The sequence below is a fragment of the Rhea americana genome, unplaced genomic scaffold (assembly GCF_003343005.1).
Source record: "Rhea americana isolate MKP2758 unplaced genomic scaffold, rheAme1 scaffold_94, whole genome shotgun sequence".
Taxonomy (NCBI): Eukaryota; Metazoa; Chordata; class Aves; order Rheiformes; family Rheidae; genus Rhea; species Rhea americana.
Window position 1 is genome coordinate 2,615,298 of NW_028187133.1, and position 15,244 is coordinate 2,630,541.

The 15,244-nt window shown below is 37.6% G+C and overlaps 1 protein-coding gene across 7 annotated transcripts in view; it reads left to right on the forward strand.

Moving 5' to 3' along the window:
• The window catches only part of HMGCLL1 (3-hydroxy-3-methylglutaryl-CoA lyase like 1), an 88,990-nt gene extending 74,164 nt beyond the window's left edge, over positions 1-14,826 (forward strand). For 3 of the 7 annotated variants that reach the window (XM_085324850.1, XM_085324849.1, XM_085324847.1), the window contains 2 exons: positions 5,476-5,601; positions 9,853-14,826. In XM_085324850.1, the coding sequence (XP_085180976.1) occupies positions 5,476-5,601; positions 9,853-9,966 (240 nt within the window). In that variant the 3' untranslated portion in view covers positions 9,967-14,826. Of the gene's footprint in view, positions 1-5,475; positions 5,635-9,852 lie in introns of all 7 variants that reach the window. The other 4 variants (XR_014898213.1, XR_014898214.1, XR_014898212.1 and 1 more) reach the window with 4 other exon arrangements.
• Positions 14,827-15,244: the final 418 nt, after the last annotated feature.

Sequence of the window (15,244 nt, forward strand, 5' to 3'; positions counted from 1 at the left end):
AGGGTTTCCGTGGGCACAGCTACCTTACAAAGTGTTTACCAGCATGTTTATTTGTATTTCTATGGTAATCTATACCTCTACAGGAAAGATGCCAGGAGAGGGATTTTTGCCTTAGGATATACCAAATAGTGATGGGTAACAGACCGATGCCATTGAGACACAATGATATGACAGTGCCGCAGCATTACAGTGTCACAGGCACTGAYAGGGCTGCAAGACTGGGCAATTTGAATTAGCAGTCTTGTAGCAACTTCTGCATGGGCAATCTTTTACTTAATGTGTGCTGCTCTTCTTTGTACTTCTTCCTCTCTTTCTTCTTTGTGCAAATACTGAACTAATATAGTGGTATGTTGTTATAGCTAAATGCACCTAACTTTAAGGCACTTTGGAACTGACCTTCACAAGGCTGTGGTCCCTAAAGTTTCTGGGATGACAGATCTGTTACTATTTTGTGCATATACAGTAGCATACCAGGAGTACTGCTTCCTACCCAGACCTTGTGAATACTTCATAAGTACAAATGATAAAAAATGAATCTCAAAATTAAAAAATCCTAATTTATATGAAACCTAGTTTATAGTTTCTGATTCATAGGTCTGTAGTTTCAGAGTTACAGGTTAAGYGTGTCTGTAGTTAGTGATGCTGAACTGGCCATTATTAGGATAGAAACAAAGTTACATTTCCCTCAGATGAAACCAGGCTTAAGATGAGTAAAGAAGYAGTCTGACTGTCCCAACAAGAAGCTAAGGGGAGGGAGGCAGTAAAGAAAACTGAGAAATATGAAGCATTTATTATTCACTAGCAGTAATAGTTTCCTGTTAAAATTGGCTATTTGACAAAACCAATGGTTTTAATTCCTTGCTTTCTCATTGGGGAKCTAGGAAGTTAATGTGGGACAGCAGCAAAAAGTCTTCTGCCTTCTCCAGAGAGTAAGCTAAAGCCAGCCAGAGCTAAAGTTTGGAAGGTGTTCAGGGACCGCTATCAGGGATTTAGTGATTACCAAAGCTCTACAAGTGTCAGAAGAGACTGGAGCACTTAAGCTGTCCTGGAAGCCAAGCCATTGTTCACCCACGCACATCTCCATACATAAGCAGCTCAGTGAGTGCTCGTCTTGGACATATCCTATGAAATAGCTGCAGTGCAAATTCTCATGAATCGCAGCACAATTTAGTGCCTGTCAGAAAGTGACAAYGAGACTGTGGGCTTTTTAAGGATATATTGACAGTGAATGTTTTGCGAGCTCAGGCTGCTGAAAGGCTTGGAACTCATTATGTCCTCTGAAAGCCTGGCAAGTATTGTGCACGTGATGGAATATGAGGCCTTGTTTTACACTCTACCTTGATTTCTAGCTCTTGCTTTAGAGCCCATTATGCTTTTCAAGGGCTGTAAAAGTTTCAGAGCTGCCCAAACTTGCAAAGAAGTTATATATTAGTTGCAGTTTCAGACTCTGTACTGAGACAGGCTAGGCAGTAATATTAACCCCAGATTAGTTAGTAGTACTGCTGAAGAATATTTTCAAACATCTGGTTTTAGTGCTGTAAGAATGAAGCTTGGAATGTGGATTATTTAAGGACTTTTTGAGCGGGGCTGTGCTGGAGATGAACTGCACTGATTCCACACATGAATCAGAAAATACCCTGTATTTGCTTGTCACTGAAAGAAGTATATGCGAAAGCAACTGAGCCTGCTGCTGAAATAGCTGTATATTGCAAWAAACGTCTTAGCAGAAGTGTGGTAAAGAGAACTTTTAGGCACAATATCTTAAAAGAGACATTCACTCATTATGTGTTAAGAACACTAATTTGAAGACGTGAGATTTGGAGATTAGTCTGAGCYGCAGTACGCAACACCATGAATGTTAAGACCTTGTCTGCAATTGRCTGAATGTTAAAATGGCAAATCCATCCTAATGCAGATATAGTTATAGAAGTATAAACACGTTTATACCCTGCTTCTGGGAAGTAATGAAGTGTCTCATAGTAGCATGAAAGCAGCTGTATGAGGATGTTACCAATGTAAAGCTGTGAACAGGCTTTCTCTTCTCTGTTTAGCCAGAACAGTTGATGGCATAATGACCACAGACCAACCATCGTTACCTGTTACTGCTCCCACTGCTTAGCCGGCAGAAGGCATCGCTTTAATGCTCTTGCATGCACATAGGGAAAATTGACTGAGCTTGTTCCAGCTTCCAGTGAAGGTAGCTTGAATAAACTCAGATGAGGCTGCCCAAGATTGTTAAGGTTTGCTTCAACAAAGGCATGTACTTCATGCTACCTTTACGTTGCCTGCATTGCTGTGGGACCCAGGACCCCACCAGGTATTTATGAACACTTTCAGTAGATCCTAATAAGCAATATATACTTCCATATTATGAGATTTCCATTCCAAATTCTCCCCAGCTTTCAGCTGGCATACTATTCTGCCTGTTTTCAGAACCCATTTTGTCACCAAATACAGCTTTTTGTTGATTTTTTTACCATTTTTGCACAAAGGCAAGTGTTTCACAAGATAATTTGCTGCCATTAGAAAATGACTACTTATGTCATACTGAAGTTGTTCTTTAGTCTGTTGATATGCCTTGAGAGTTTGACAGTTTTGATGTTGTTTATCTGTAACTTTTATGTCCGTGTAAAAGTTACTGAGAATGAGTACAGCRAAGGGAATGCCCCTTGTTTAGCAGTTATGGCATAATCTGCCAGCTGGAGGGAAACTCCATGAAGAACATGGAGTTCTTATACATTTTCCTCTTTGAAACACTCATTTCTGAAGTAAATTGTTATTTCTGATGGAAGGCTGAAAATCAGATTGAGAGAGAGCAGACTTGATAGTGGGATGCGTGCTCATATCACACTGGCACATCTGCATGTTACACTCCTTTACTTCTTTGCCAGATCTTTTTCTGTAGCTGGGGTCTTTTCAGTAAGAAGCTTTAGTTGTGATTCTGCAGAGAAACTTGCAAGCCTGGCAGCTACCATTTTGAGCTTAAAGCAATAACTTCCAGAATAAATGCATGAATCTTAGCAGTTAGTGCAAAAGAAACAGAATTTCTAGTTGAAAGCTATCATAAACTCATATCCTCTGTGTATTGGACACAGATGTGTTAAATAACACATTTTTTGACCAGTGGGTTACACAAACAAAGTGTGTGACAAGTGACTGAAATGTGAAACATGTACTTTGGTGATTCACTCCATAATTCACAGATTAGTGTACTTTTAAGCACAATATCCCTCCTCAAAGAGCCTCATTGTGTGAACAATATGAAACAGTACTGTCTTGCCTGTCATGGTTATGCACTTTGTGTTCTTTGAGGTCTTTATTAGAGGCTGGGAGCAGCCACCTACCTCGAGGTAATTTTCCCTGTTCTAGAGAAGGATCTGGGACAACACTCCTTTGTGTTACTCTTACTATTACCCTCCAGAACTGCTGAAACTTTAAATAGCCTATGAGACCAAAGATAAGACTATGGAAAGCACTGTTAAAACAAGAAACAAGTACAACAAAGCCAAAAACGTATAAAGTGAGGCAAACAGGTACATTTGGAAAGGATACTTAGCAACTGCAACATACAGTGCATAATCCTTTGGCTGCTTTGGCAGCTAGTTGTATTTATGGCTGTGAGAAAGAAACTCAGACTCCTAGTTGAACATACGGGAGCAGTTAGGTTCCTCAGGATGAGAGCGACAGAAATCATCTTGCTGTACAGTTAGGTCTCTGAACTTACCTGTTAGAATCATAGAATCAGCAAGGTATCACAGGACTCAAGATGAGGCCTCCCCAGGGCTGAGTAGAGGGGCAGGATCACCTCCCTCGACCTGCTGGCAACACTCTTCCCAATGCACCCCAGGAGACCATTGGCCTTCTTGGCCACAAGGGCACATTGCTGSCTCATGGTCAACTTGTCATCCACCAGCACTCCCAGGTGTTTCTCTGCAGAGCTGCTCTCCAGAAGATGAGCCCCCAGCTTGTCCTGSTGCCTAGGGTTATTCCTCCCTAGGTGCAGGACTCTGCACTTGCCCTTGTTGAACCTCAGGAGATTCCTCTCTGCCCAACTCTCCAGCCTGTCCAGGTCTCTCTGAATGGCAGCACAGCCCTCAGGTGTGTCAGCCACTCCTCCCAGCTTGGTATCATCAGCAGACTTGCAGAGGAGGCACTCTGTCTCCTCATCCAGGCCATTGAGGAATAAGCTGAACAAGACTGGACTCAGTACTGAGTCCTGGGGGACTCCGTTAGCTAYAGGCTTCCAACTAGACTGCACCACTGAGCACAACCCTCTGAGCTCTGCCTTTCAGCCACTTCTCAATCCACCTCACTGTCCACTCATCTAACCCACACTTCCTKAGCTTCTCTAGGAGGATGTTATGGTCAGTGTCAAAAGCCTTGGTGAAGTCAAGGTACACAGTGTCGACTGCTCTCCCCTCATCAACCTAGCCAGTCGTTCCATCATGGAAGGCTGTTGATCAGTTATTTTTCCAAGCCTTAATTTAAATGAGCAAACTTAACACTGTACGTAAATAATTCTCTTAAAAAATATGCAAAGTGAAGGTTAGAATCTATGTCCATGCCGAACTTCCATGATATCCAGGTATTCAGTTATTCAAAGCACCCTCACAACTGGAACCTTTGACTGCTTCTCCAAGACGCTGCCAGGGTGGAAAGTTTATCTCTGGGAGACTATGTTTCCTCTAGATTGGTGGCTACTGAAAACAAAGAAAAAATCAGACTCACCAGAATAAAGTTCTTTAGATCTTTTTTCCAATTAATTTGAACTCATAAACTCTTTAACAGATATGTTAAAATATAATTTTTTCCTTAAACTATAGTGTTTAACCTGTGTGAAATAGCCTATAGTCTTCTCCTAAAATTGGAACGAAAAAAATTCCACAAAATTATTTACATACAGGTTTCATCATATGTGATAAAGAGGAAAGACAAAAGAAAATCAGAAGACGGAAAACGCTAAGAGGGACGCTCTTCATGGACAGATAGCTATTAATATAAAAGACATTTTTAGAGGATARGTGACCCAAAATCTTTTGGAAGACACAGTCAGATGCTAATATTAAGACTTAATGCTTATACATATGCTTAAAATTATACATTTGAATAAACACATTGTTTGTTTTTYGTTGTGTGTAAGCCTCTGCAGGATTAGATGCAAGCTACTTAAAAACAACATGTAGAGACATAGAGAGAAAGCATAAAACTCTGTTTCACTCTAAAACAGCATTGTCTTACCTGCCAAAATCACATGAAATGGGCCATTGGTTCTCGGTTCCATATTCTGTATTTGAAGAGTCTTACCTTATAAAAATGTCAGGACTGAGATCATTATAGGGAATTTCCACTGTGGAACATGTCCATTTTTGGAGAAGTATGCATTTTATCTATGGTAGCTAGCATAGTCTAACTTTTATGAATAATTGTAAATAATAATCTCTGCTGATGTGTCATTTCTGTGCTATTATTTTCCAGATGGGGGTTGCTGTTGTGGATTCATCTGTTGCAGGATTGGGTGGTTGTCCCTATGCAAAAGGTGCTACTGGAAATGTGGCCACAGAGGATGTGATATACATGCTTAATGGTTTGGGGATCAATACAGTAAGATAACTTCACTTTCTACCTTTTGAAACTGTAAGAGAAAAAAATATTTTTCTACAAAACCTGAGATTCATACCTGACAATTGTTTGTGATGTACAAGGTGTTGAGAGAAAATGGTAGTTTTGCAAGCTCAATGATTTAACGTTGCTTGACATATAACACGACTAATGTTTTCTACACTACCAATAGTGAAAACTAATCTGACTATTTGACAGGAACTTGACTGAACCCTCTCTCTCTCTCTCTCTCTCTCTCTCTCTCTCTCTCTCTCTCTGTGTGTGTAGGTAGAGATATGATGTTGCAACTCGGTAGCAATTGTTTTGAGTCAATGCTCTGCCTCAGTTACCACAAAAATTCACTAGTGTAGACATTGCCCCAGAGGGCTAATCATCTCTTCATTGGAAAGACAAAGGGGATCTCTGCTTTGCACAAAGGGGATCACAGGCCTTTGGATTTGGTTCATAGTGTTTATTAATATTTTGTCAAAATTTCTGCAAAAAAGAATAGCAGTATTTGGAGCCAAAGCACAGGACACTGCTATTTGTCATATACTCACTTAATACCTCTCAATATAGTAGAAAATCCATCTATAGTATCCCTGCTGGGATTGCCATATCAATTAYTCATTTTTCCTGGGAATCTGTTAATACTGTCTCCTCCAATGGATGTGGACTCTGGTCTTCCTGTTGGTCTTCATTRTTCTAGAAATGTGGCATCATGAGTTCTTACGACCTCAGGCAATACAATGACTTTACATTTAACTTAGACATTGACTTTGAAAGAATCAAGTTCAAAGCAGAACATATAAAGAGTTGCCAAAAATGATACTTGTGTGGTTTATATTTAAACTACTGTAGGAAGAAATTTAAAAAGCCTGATTTCTGACACACAAAAATAAAAATTGTTGGGGAACTGTCTATTATTTGCAGTTCAGTGTGGCAGGCATGCTAATAATCTTCCTTGGCAATAGAAGGAGCATGGAACTTGTCTCCAAATTGTACATCCCCTGCAAACTGTTAAATCATATTTAGTATCTTACAGAGTGCAATGTAATGCTTATCTGCTTTCATGTGCTTCTTAGGGAGTTCTGGTTAGAGGTCAGATAAATGTATAGGAAAAATATAATCACAAATGGCCATTATATAACTGGACTCTGTTTTGAGCTGTTTAGAGGTGTTGTGGGGTTGCTTTTTCACAAAGAATATGTTTATTCTTTTAAAATAACACAGTTCTTAAAATATTCACAGTTTGAAATGGGGAGAGATCATGCACTTCACACAGTTTATGTTGCTGTATGCTTTTCAGACTTAGGCTCTTTTATTTTGCTTGGACAAAATACCCATTAACTTTTCTAACTGATTCCTAGCAAAAGGAATCAATTAGATAAAATAATCCTGATTAAATGAAATATGTCTGGTTCCAGGTTTACTGAAGATTTACTAAACTGTGGACAAACTGGTCTTCACGCAGGAATCTRACTGGTCCTAAAGGCTGATAAAAAGTCCTCTGACAAACATATTTAGTTCTCCTCCTTTTTTATTTTTAGATTATGCAATAGCAAAACACAAGACTTTGCTTCTTGGCCCTTTTATGTCCCATTAAGAAGAGACAAATTCCCAAATGTAGATGTGGACCCTCACAATTATTATATTAATATACAAGATTTGGTCTTGCCATGTTGACTCTTGTTGGTACCATGGTCAATTCTGTAATTATTATCAGAACAATCTGTTTATACGTCTTTTTTGTATAATGGCACGTACTGAAATTATAATYACTAACAGTGTCCATTTCTAAGGAGCTCTTTCTCTTGTTCCTTTTGGCTATGCACTAAAGCTCTCATTTTATGAGAAGCTAAGGTCTTTTTATATGTAAGGACTGAAGTTGCTTAAAGTGTCAGCCAAAGGATGGACAATATTTAAATGTTCATTATTGTGTTCAGATTGACTGGATACATCAAAATAATAATTAGTGCTGGTTTTGTAGCATTCTTCRGAAGGCATAACCAAGAAGTGTCATATGAAGTTAACCTTTAGCAGCGTAAAGGCAAAGTAAATTTCTAGCAGARTCCATCTACAAAGAGTTTTATTTGTTGTACCATGGTAAATGAATAGAAAATTAYGTCATAGATCATTAATGCTTATGAAAATGTGTAGGGAAATTTACTTTATACAAAGACAGTTTCTATATGGTTCCTTTGTAGTTACCGTAATAGTTCTATTGGTTATGATGCCTTCAAAGTGCTTAGCACACAATAAGCCTTTCTGAGAAGCAATTATTAGCCTCACATTACAGGCAGCAAACCTAAAGTTCAGAGAGATAATAGACATGGTATTTATGAGTGGTGAATGAGAACTGATTAATTGAAGTAAATGGGAGATAAAGGATTTTGCCTTCTTTTAGAAGCTATTTAGTTTCTTAGAGGGTTCCAACTTAGGTTGCTTGTCCAAGATCAGAAATGCTTTTGGACATATATGTGTTTATGTTTCGTGGAATCAGAGAATAATTCTGAGTATATGGAACAGTTACCAAACACATTTAAGTACATATTTGGCATCCACTTGAAGACATACTATCTTGACAGAAGAACCTTTGTCACTACTCTTTTCCCATTGCCATCTGTGAATCATGCTTGTAAATGCTGGGTTTTGTKCCCTCATGCAAACCTCTTTGGTTCATGACACTTACATAAGAAAGAAAATTTACAATAAGAAAGAAAATACAAGCAGAGATGCTTGTATTCCATTTAATGAATGTGAACAGTGAACATATGTTTCTTATCGGCACATATCACATTATGCAGTGTTACAGTGTTGAAAATACGAATTTTCTATAGCTATTCTTTTTTATTTTGGAGTCTTCCATTGCCCAACTGCCAGGTATGTCTATGGTGGCATGTTTCTCATTTCTTTCTCTTAAAAAAGCACAGATGCTCTCAGAATTTTTTAGATGACATTATGGACAATAGCACACTACAAACTAAAGCTAAGTAATGACCAATAAAGGATAAACAGAATGAAATGAAATCACCCTTGTTATAACTCTAAAGATGTCAAAGTCATAAAAGGACGTATTTGAACAATATGTTTTAGATGGTGCTAAGTACTAGAGCTGATTAGAAACTTTGAAACATTTGTTTTAAATTAAAAATGTTTTTTATTCTATTTACGTGAAATAATTTCTGTTCTCAGTAACACTTCTAGCTGACCATAAGGGTGAAAAAGACAAAGATTACTGTAGAACATGGAATTAAGTACTAGGACAAATAAAGTGTTTAAGCATCTAATCAAGTGTATGCATTAGTAGACTGTAGTGCGTAAATCCATGTTATGAAAGTGTATTTCCAGTGTRATACATCTTGTACCCTTCAATGCCCAGCAACACATTTCCCCCAGTTTTATGTAACTGTCTGTTTAGTGTATTGACAGTTCAACTCCCCCTTTTTTCTTCTCTTCTGAAGAAACTTTACTGACTTTTAAATCCCTATCTTTGGAGCAAGTACTTATGTCATTTTTGTGATCTAACTCTCAAACTTTAACTCTACATGAGTAGTTCAGGAGACTAATAACAAAATATTTTTTTCCTCCTTGATCAGTGATCTGATTGCACTTCAGCAATCAAGAGATACTAATGTCTTACATTATTTTTAAAAAAGAGTTGATTGCTCAAGGAACAGCTTTTTAGCCAGATCAGTCATCTGCAATTTTTTTTGCTCAGTTGTGTTAGTAATGTAAATTGTAATTTTAAATTGAAGAGAATTTCTTCAAGAAGATTATATTTATTTAAGAGAATACAGGATCCCATTTCTCGMTGCTCTCAGTTGCCAATTCAAGTGCAAGTCTCCTCCATTTGCCTGAACTGTGAATGGGATACTTAATTTATAAACATGAAGTTTCATAGTTTTCAGTGATAAATAAGTACAGCACGTATTTCAAAACTGCACTTCTAGTTTCTTCCAGCTGTTATTCCAGTTGTCTATTTCAGTTTCCTCTGCATGTGAAAGATATTACTACAGTATTCCATGCACTGCGGTTAGGGTCAGGAATCACCCTCAAAATGGCAGAATTCTTCAAACAATAGGAAACTGGTTATTGTGTAAGCCAGTATAACTCTATTCCTCTCCATAATTTCCCTGTGCTATATATCAGACCCTTTGTTTGCAAAAATTAGAATCTGGACCCAGACAACATGTTAAGCATTTTCAGTGTCTGTATTTATTATTCTTAACATTTTTTATCTCTGTTTTTTAGGGAGTAAATCTTTACACAGTGATGGAAGCCGGGAATTTCATCTGTATGGCTTTGAACAAGAAAACAAACTCAAAGGTTGCACAAGCTTCCTTCAGTACTGGAACCATCAATTAAATGAAATATTTTTTACAAATTTATTTCATTTGTCATAGACCTTGACCAAGGCCATTTATATTAAGAAAACAAATTCAAGAAAACCATTTCAGTAGAAAACCAAAATAGAAGCCAGATATAACTTCTTATTATGGGAAGAGTTGCTGTAATCTAGTGTCTTGTCAAGCACTGTCTGATTTGCAAGTAAGAAATAAATGACTGTATTGCAGAACCATATGCTTTGTACTTCTACAGATGAGAAAATGTATACACACCAGGACATTTTACTGTGTATTTAAGTTAAAAGTAAGTTCTTTTTAGAAAAATTGGTTAGAAGCCGAGAATACATAGTTAATTTTTATCAAGATGACTTTAGAACAGTACAAATATTTGCAGTAGTTTATGAGATCCCACATTGTGTGTGGCCTTTCTATTGTGTATTTTATTTATCTGGACCTATATTTTTCATTTGTCAAGTCAGTTGTGTTATGAACATGGAGCCAAATTCACCATAAGAAATTTTTAGCAATAGCACTTTTATATTTTTATTTTGTTTAACATCTGTTAAATATATAGATGACTTTCTCTTGGTTCCAGGACTTTGTGGTAAATGGCAGCCTGCCAGATCCTCCAAATCTAATGCAAATTTCCTTATTTGTTACATATGTTAAATTTGTTGTAGTTGCCTTTTTCGTCAACTGTGTTAAAACTTGATTATCTGAAGCAACTAAAAAATAGCAAGGTTTTCAGCCATTGTTCAGCACAGTAGTAATATAGAACAGACTAGATTTTTGTCCAAAATCTTATCAAACATTTTGACTTTTCATTTTATAATCTATGAATTGATATTCTCACTTATCATAAATTGCGAATTTTTGAGCATGAKAATACTCTACTGGACTAGCTTACACAGAGAGAACCATCTACAGGTTTTCTCTGTAGTCTTGTGGTAGAGGTGCTGTAACTTTTAAATGTCCTGGTTCAGCTGGATGGTAGTGAACTGTGTTGTCATTTGTAGATCAATAATGGACAAATTCAAAGAAGAGTCTTACCATCTCTAAAAACTTCAAATGTTCCATGAAAATATTTTCATTTTTCAGCCTGAAACCTGAGTACTGTTATTGATTGTTTGTGCAGTATTCTTCGGTAATTCTCTGTGTGCTTAATTTTAATCTATAGTTCTTCTGAAAAGTACCTGTTGACATAGAAGTCCAAAACCCTGGACTATGACCTTTTTCCATATACTCCATTTTTCTCTGAAATATGAAAGCTTGGAAAAGATAAGATGAAAGAAAATGAAAGATAACATGTAAAGAAGGAAAAGGCTGGATCATAGTTGTCTGGAACTCAGTCTGCCAAGTTACAACTGAGTCTTAGCTTGCCTTTGAAATTCCCTAGTGAACCTTTCCTGAGGTTCCTTGGCATAGCTTAAGAAAGTCAAACTTGGCGTGCCACGTAGCTTAAAGATAGAAATTTAATACAGTCCATGTTTATGCTGTGATGATAGTGAAAACCAATATAAACTACGTTGTTGTCACTGTGGCCTTTGTATCAAATGTGAACTTTAATGTAACTGTGTCTTGAGCCATCCATAGGATTGAAAATTCTGTAATGGATTAAATCCAGTAAAGTAAGGAAYGTGCAGTGGTACTTAGGGTGTACTTAGTCCAGTAATTAGTAGTTAAGCCTAATTGAGATGCCAGAATTGACGTCTCAAGACACTCTAATTSAGATGCCATTTTCCCCTGAAGGTGCCTAATCACACTATAACACTTCTGTTTATAATACAATTTCCTCTTCAGTTTGCTTCTGTGCATGCAAAAATTAGGTCAGATTGAGATAAAGTATCCATTGCACAGGTGAGGTCTGAGGAGCATTCTTCCATCCAAGGTCCTATGAGCATGTTTAATCCACATGAGCARGAAGACTGAGTTTCTCAAACAAAGTAAATTTTTCTTAGAAAAAAGTAGTTGTGGTGCATCCCACCTTGTAAATATTAGCCTGACTGTTGGATTAAACAATTGAAGATCTGAGGTCAGCTTGCTACTCAACCTGCAGGTGTTTAAATACACATTTTTTTGGTATCATAATTAATGGATCTAACCATTAAGTTACATATAGAACTGAAAAAAAAATACACTTTCCAGTAAACCTAGTTAAAGTTGTGCCACTCTATAGGACAGAATTAAAAACTGCTGAGACCAGAAAGATAATGAGAAAAAGAATCTCTGTAACAGATAAGAGTTTTGTCCTGGAAGATGTTGGTGAGCTGAATCAATATTGTCTACTTTTTTTTAGTAAGTATTCTAACTGCAACATTTTCAGTAAAAGTGAATGTTACACTACCACCCAACTTTCACTTTGAAATAAGAGAATTAACTCTGCTCAGTTCTTTGAGAGAGGAGTTCAACATGTCTGTATCCTAATCTACCATGAAGGATTGCTAACTTTGGCTCTAGGGGACCCTTAAACTCTGGAGAAGTTTTCAGATGTATCTCTGTGAATGCTATATCATAGGCTTCTTAGCRTCTGGGCTGTCCATTTTACCGTTCTGAGGCTTCCTGATTCTCCATCTTTCTGATTCTCTGAAACTGGATGCCTACTTCATCATCGAGATGAACAACTTAAAACGCCTCAGTTCTTTATTGAGTCTGTTCTAGAAACTACTTGAGAGCTTGTGGAGAGATTTAGGTTCAAGTCCATTGTTCTGTAAGGATGTGAGCAGAGGAAAAGATGAGCAGTCACATCTGGATCCCGTACTTTACGCTCGCATTCAGCTTCAATCACATAGTAAGTTACAGTAATCCAGGGTGGAGATCACAGATAGTTTGTCAAGATCATTACAAAGGAGGAAGAAACATAGAGCCAGCTTCAAAAAAACATTTATGTGCCAAAAGTGCCACCTGGGATGAATTTAGGTCTGCGGGTCCAGGTGAGTAATCTCCACAAAATCCTTCTTTACTTGTAATGTGGCTAGGAGTTGTTAGACGTCTCATGTTCTCATTACTRAAGTTTGTTAGGCATGTAAAGTTCTATGGCTCTGCCTTCCTGAACTGACGTTGTTTTGTCTATGCTAAGCATTTTAACAACTAATTTTTGGCTTCACAAAATAGACGTATACTGACCTTTAGCATCAGAGCCTAATCCAGTAGTTGTGGCATGAGCGCGCATTGTACACATTGGCAGCGGTGAGCTGAGCATGCGGTAAAGCAGTTGAGACTATATCTGTTCCAAAGCATGGCCAGAACTATATTGATGGTGCCACTGGTCTCCCATGCTTCTGACCTTTTAAAACTTTTTGTTTGTCTTCAGAGTGACCCACAGTGAGTAGTTCCTGTTCTCTCAGGCCCTCTCAGTGTCCCACAGCGAGAATATTGTTTTTACTTCATCCTGAAGGTGAGCTTTAGTTTTCTCTGGCTCAYACTATGGGAATGTGGGCACATGATGCCTCCCTGCTTATTTTGCTGTGGTCACATATAAATGCTGGAAAGGGGGTAGCATAGACCAGGAGAACCTGCAGAGGAGAGAAAGAGTAGTCACTGATTGTTTTGTGTGAGTCTTATTAGTGAGAAATTATTAGATGCAAGAAGATACTTACTTCAGTGCTTTGAAGATTGTTTTTGTCTGCAGTTCACTGTATCAAAGTCACTATAGAGCTCTGACAGAACAGCATGGAGATCGTCTTACTTGTGCCATGGCCGCGGAGATAGTAAACCGGAGTTGCCAGAGGAGACTTTGGTCTGTGCCCTGGTCTGAACCTGTGCAGCATCCACAATAACTGACCAATGTCACATTTACTGGAACTTTCTCTAATAATTTCATAATAGTTTTTTCCCCATGCTGCAGGCGATACTTAGAAGGTCAAATACTGGCTTCTTTATCTGGGCAAGATACTGTACTTTTTCAAAGGCTTTTTTGGAGAAGAAGTTGATTAGTTCCATTAGCGATGAGTATAATTGTTCTTCAGTGCCTTTCACAGGACAGCAGTGACATGGATCCTTTACATGGATAGAGCTAATGTCTTCCAGTAGCCACTTGCTTTGTAGTTTAAACTTTTACATTATGGCAACTTGGCTCTGGACCAGCAATTTAATGTTTCATTTTCATGTATAACCAGGGTTTATGGGAATAAGAAGTGAATATTCTGATCTTGTGAATAAGTCCAGAGAGGCTTCGGTTAATTTTCCTTTCTTAATAGCGTCATTTGAGTGCATAAAACTTTTATTATTGTAATAAGGAGCCACTGAATGAAGACTGCAAGACTGTGAGGTAAATTCCTGTGTTTGGGATCAATGCTGTAGAAAGGAAATAATACTTGTCCAAAGAGTGAATGTGTATGTATAAGATCTACCTGCTAATAGAGTTATTTTTAAGGTCCAGAAATACCGTTTAATTACTATGTTAAATACCTGAAAATGAGGATTCTCTAACACTCAGTTTTTGTATGATTTCTCAGACTGCCTTAAGTTCTCTTTAAAAAAAAGAGAGTAATATTTGTCTTGTTCACATAACATCGATAATTAGTGTTAGGGAAGATACCTGAAGTGTCTGAAGAACTGAATAAATAGAAAAATCAGTATGGAAAACTGAATGAAAGATGACATTTGTTTTCCAATTCTTGACTTGCTGATAAATGCTTTTCTTTTGTCGTGTTTCATTTTTGAAGATCATTTTTCTCTGCAGGCCTCCTCTAACACAGTGTTGGTCTTCATTGCTACAGCATGTAAAAGGACTAAAGACAAAGCCAACGTAGTGCTTTGAATCAGATGTCAAAGCAAGGATTTTTTTTGTTAAGAAATTGTCACCTACCCTTTTGGTTAAATACATTGGTGATTTTGCAATGTGTGATGTTAAAGATGAAATAAAATGTATCTCAGTGTTTACTGAAACTGATAAGCTTATGTAGAACACCAGATTCAGCAGCTCTGACTGACCAGCTCACAYGCACGACATTAGTAAATATAAACTGTCACTCTGACATGTAGGTCTGTGTTGACTTTGTTACCTCGTAATCCATTCTGAGTGCATTTTCTTAGGATTACCTTTTTATCAGTTGTTCCTGTGTGCTTTTATAGCTGACAAATCTCTTCTAAGTAACTAGGGAAACATATTTCTTCCCTCCATTAACTAGACATTAAAAGCTACATCAAATAACAGAGTTGGGAGTCTGAAAATTCAATGAGGCATTATCTAACTTTAGATGTTCGACTGCAAAGTAGAAATCAGTGCACTGTAAGTGATGTCTGAGACCCCCTACACACTTCACGGGAGACTGAATTACTTTAGTATGTAGTCTGAA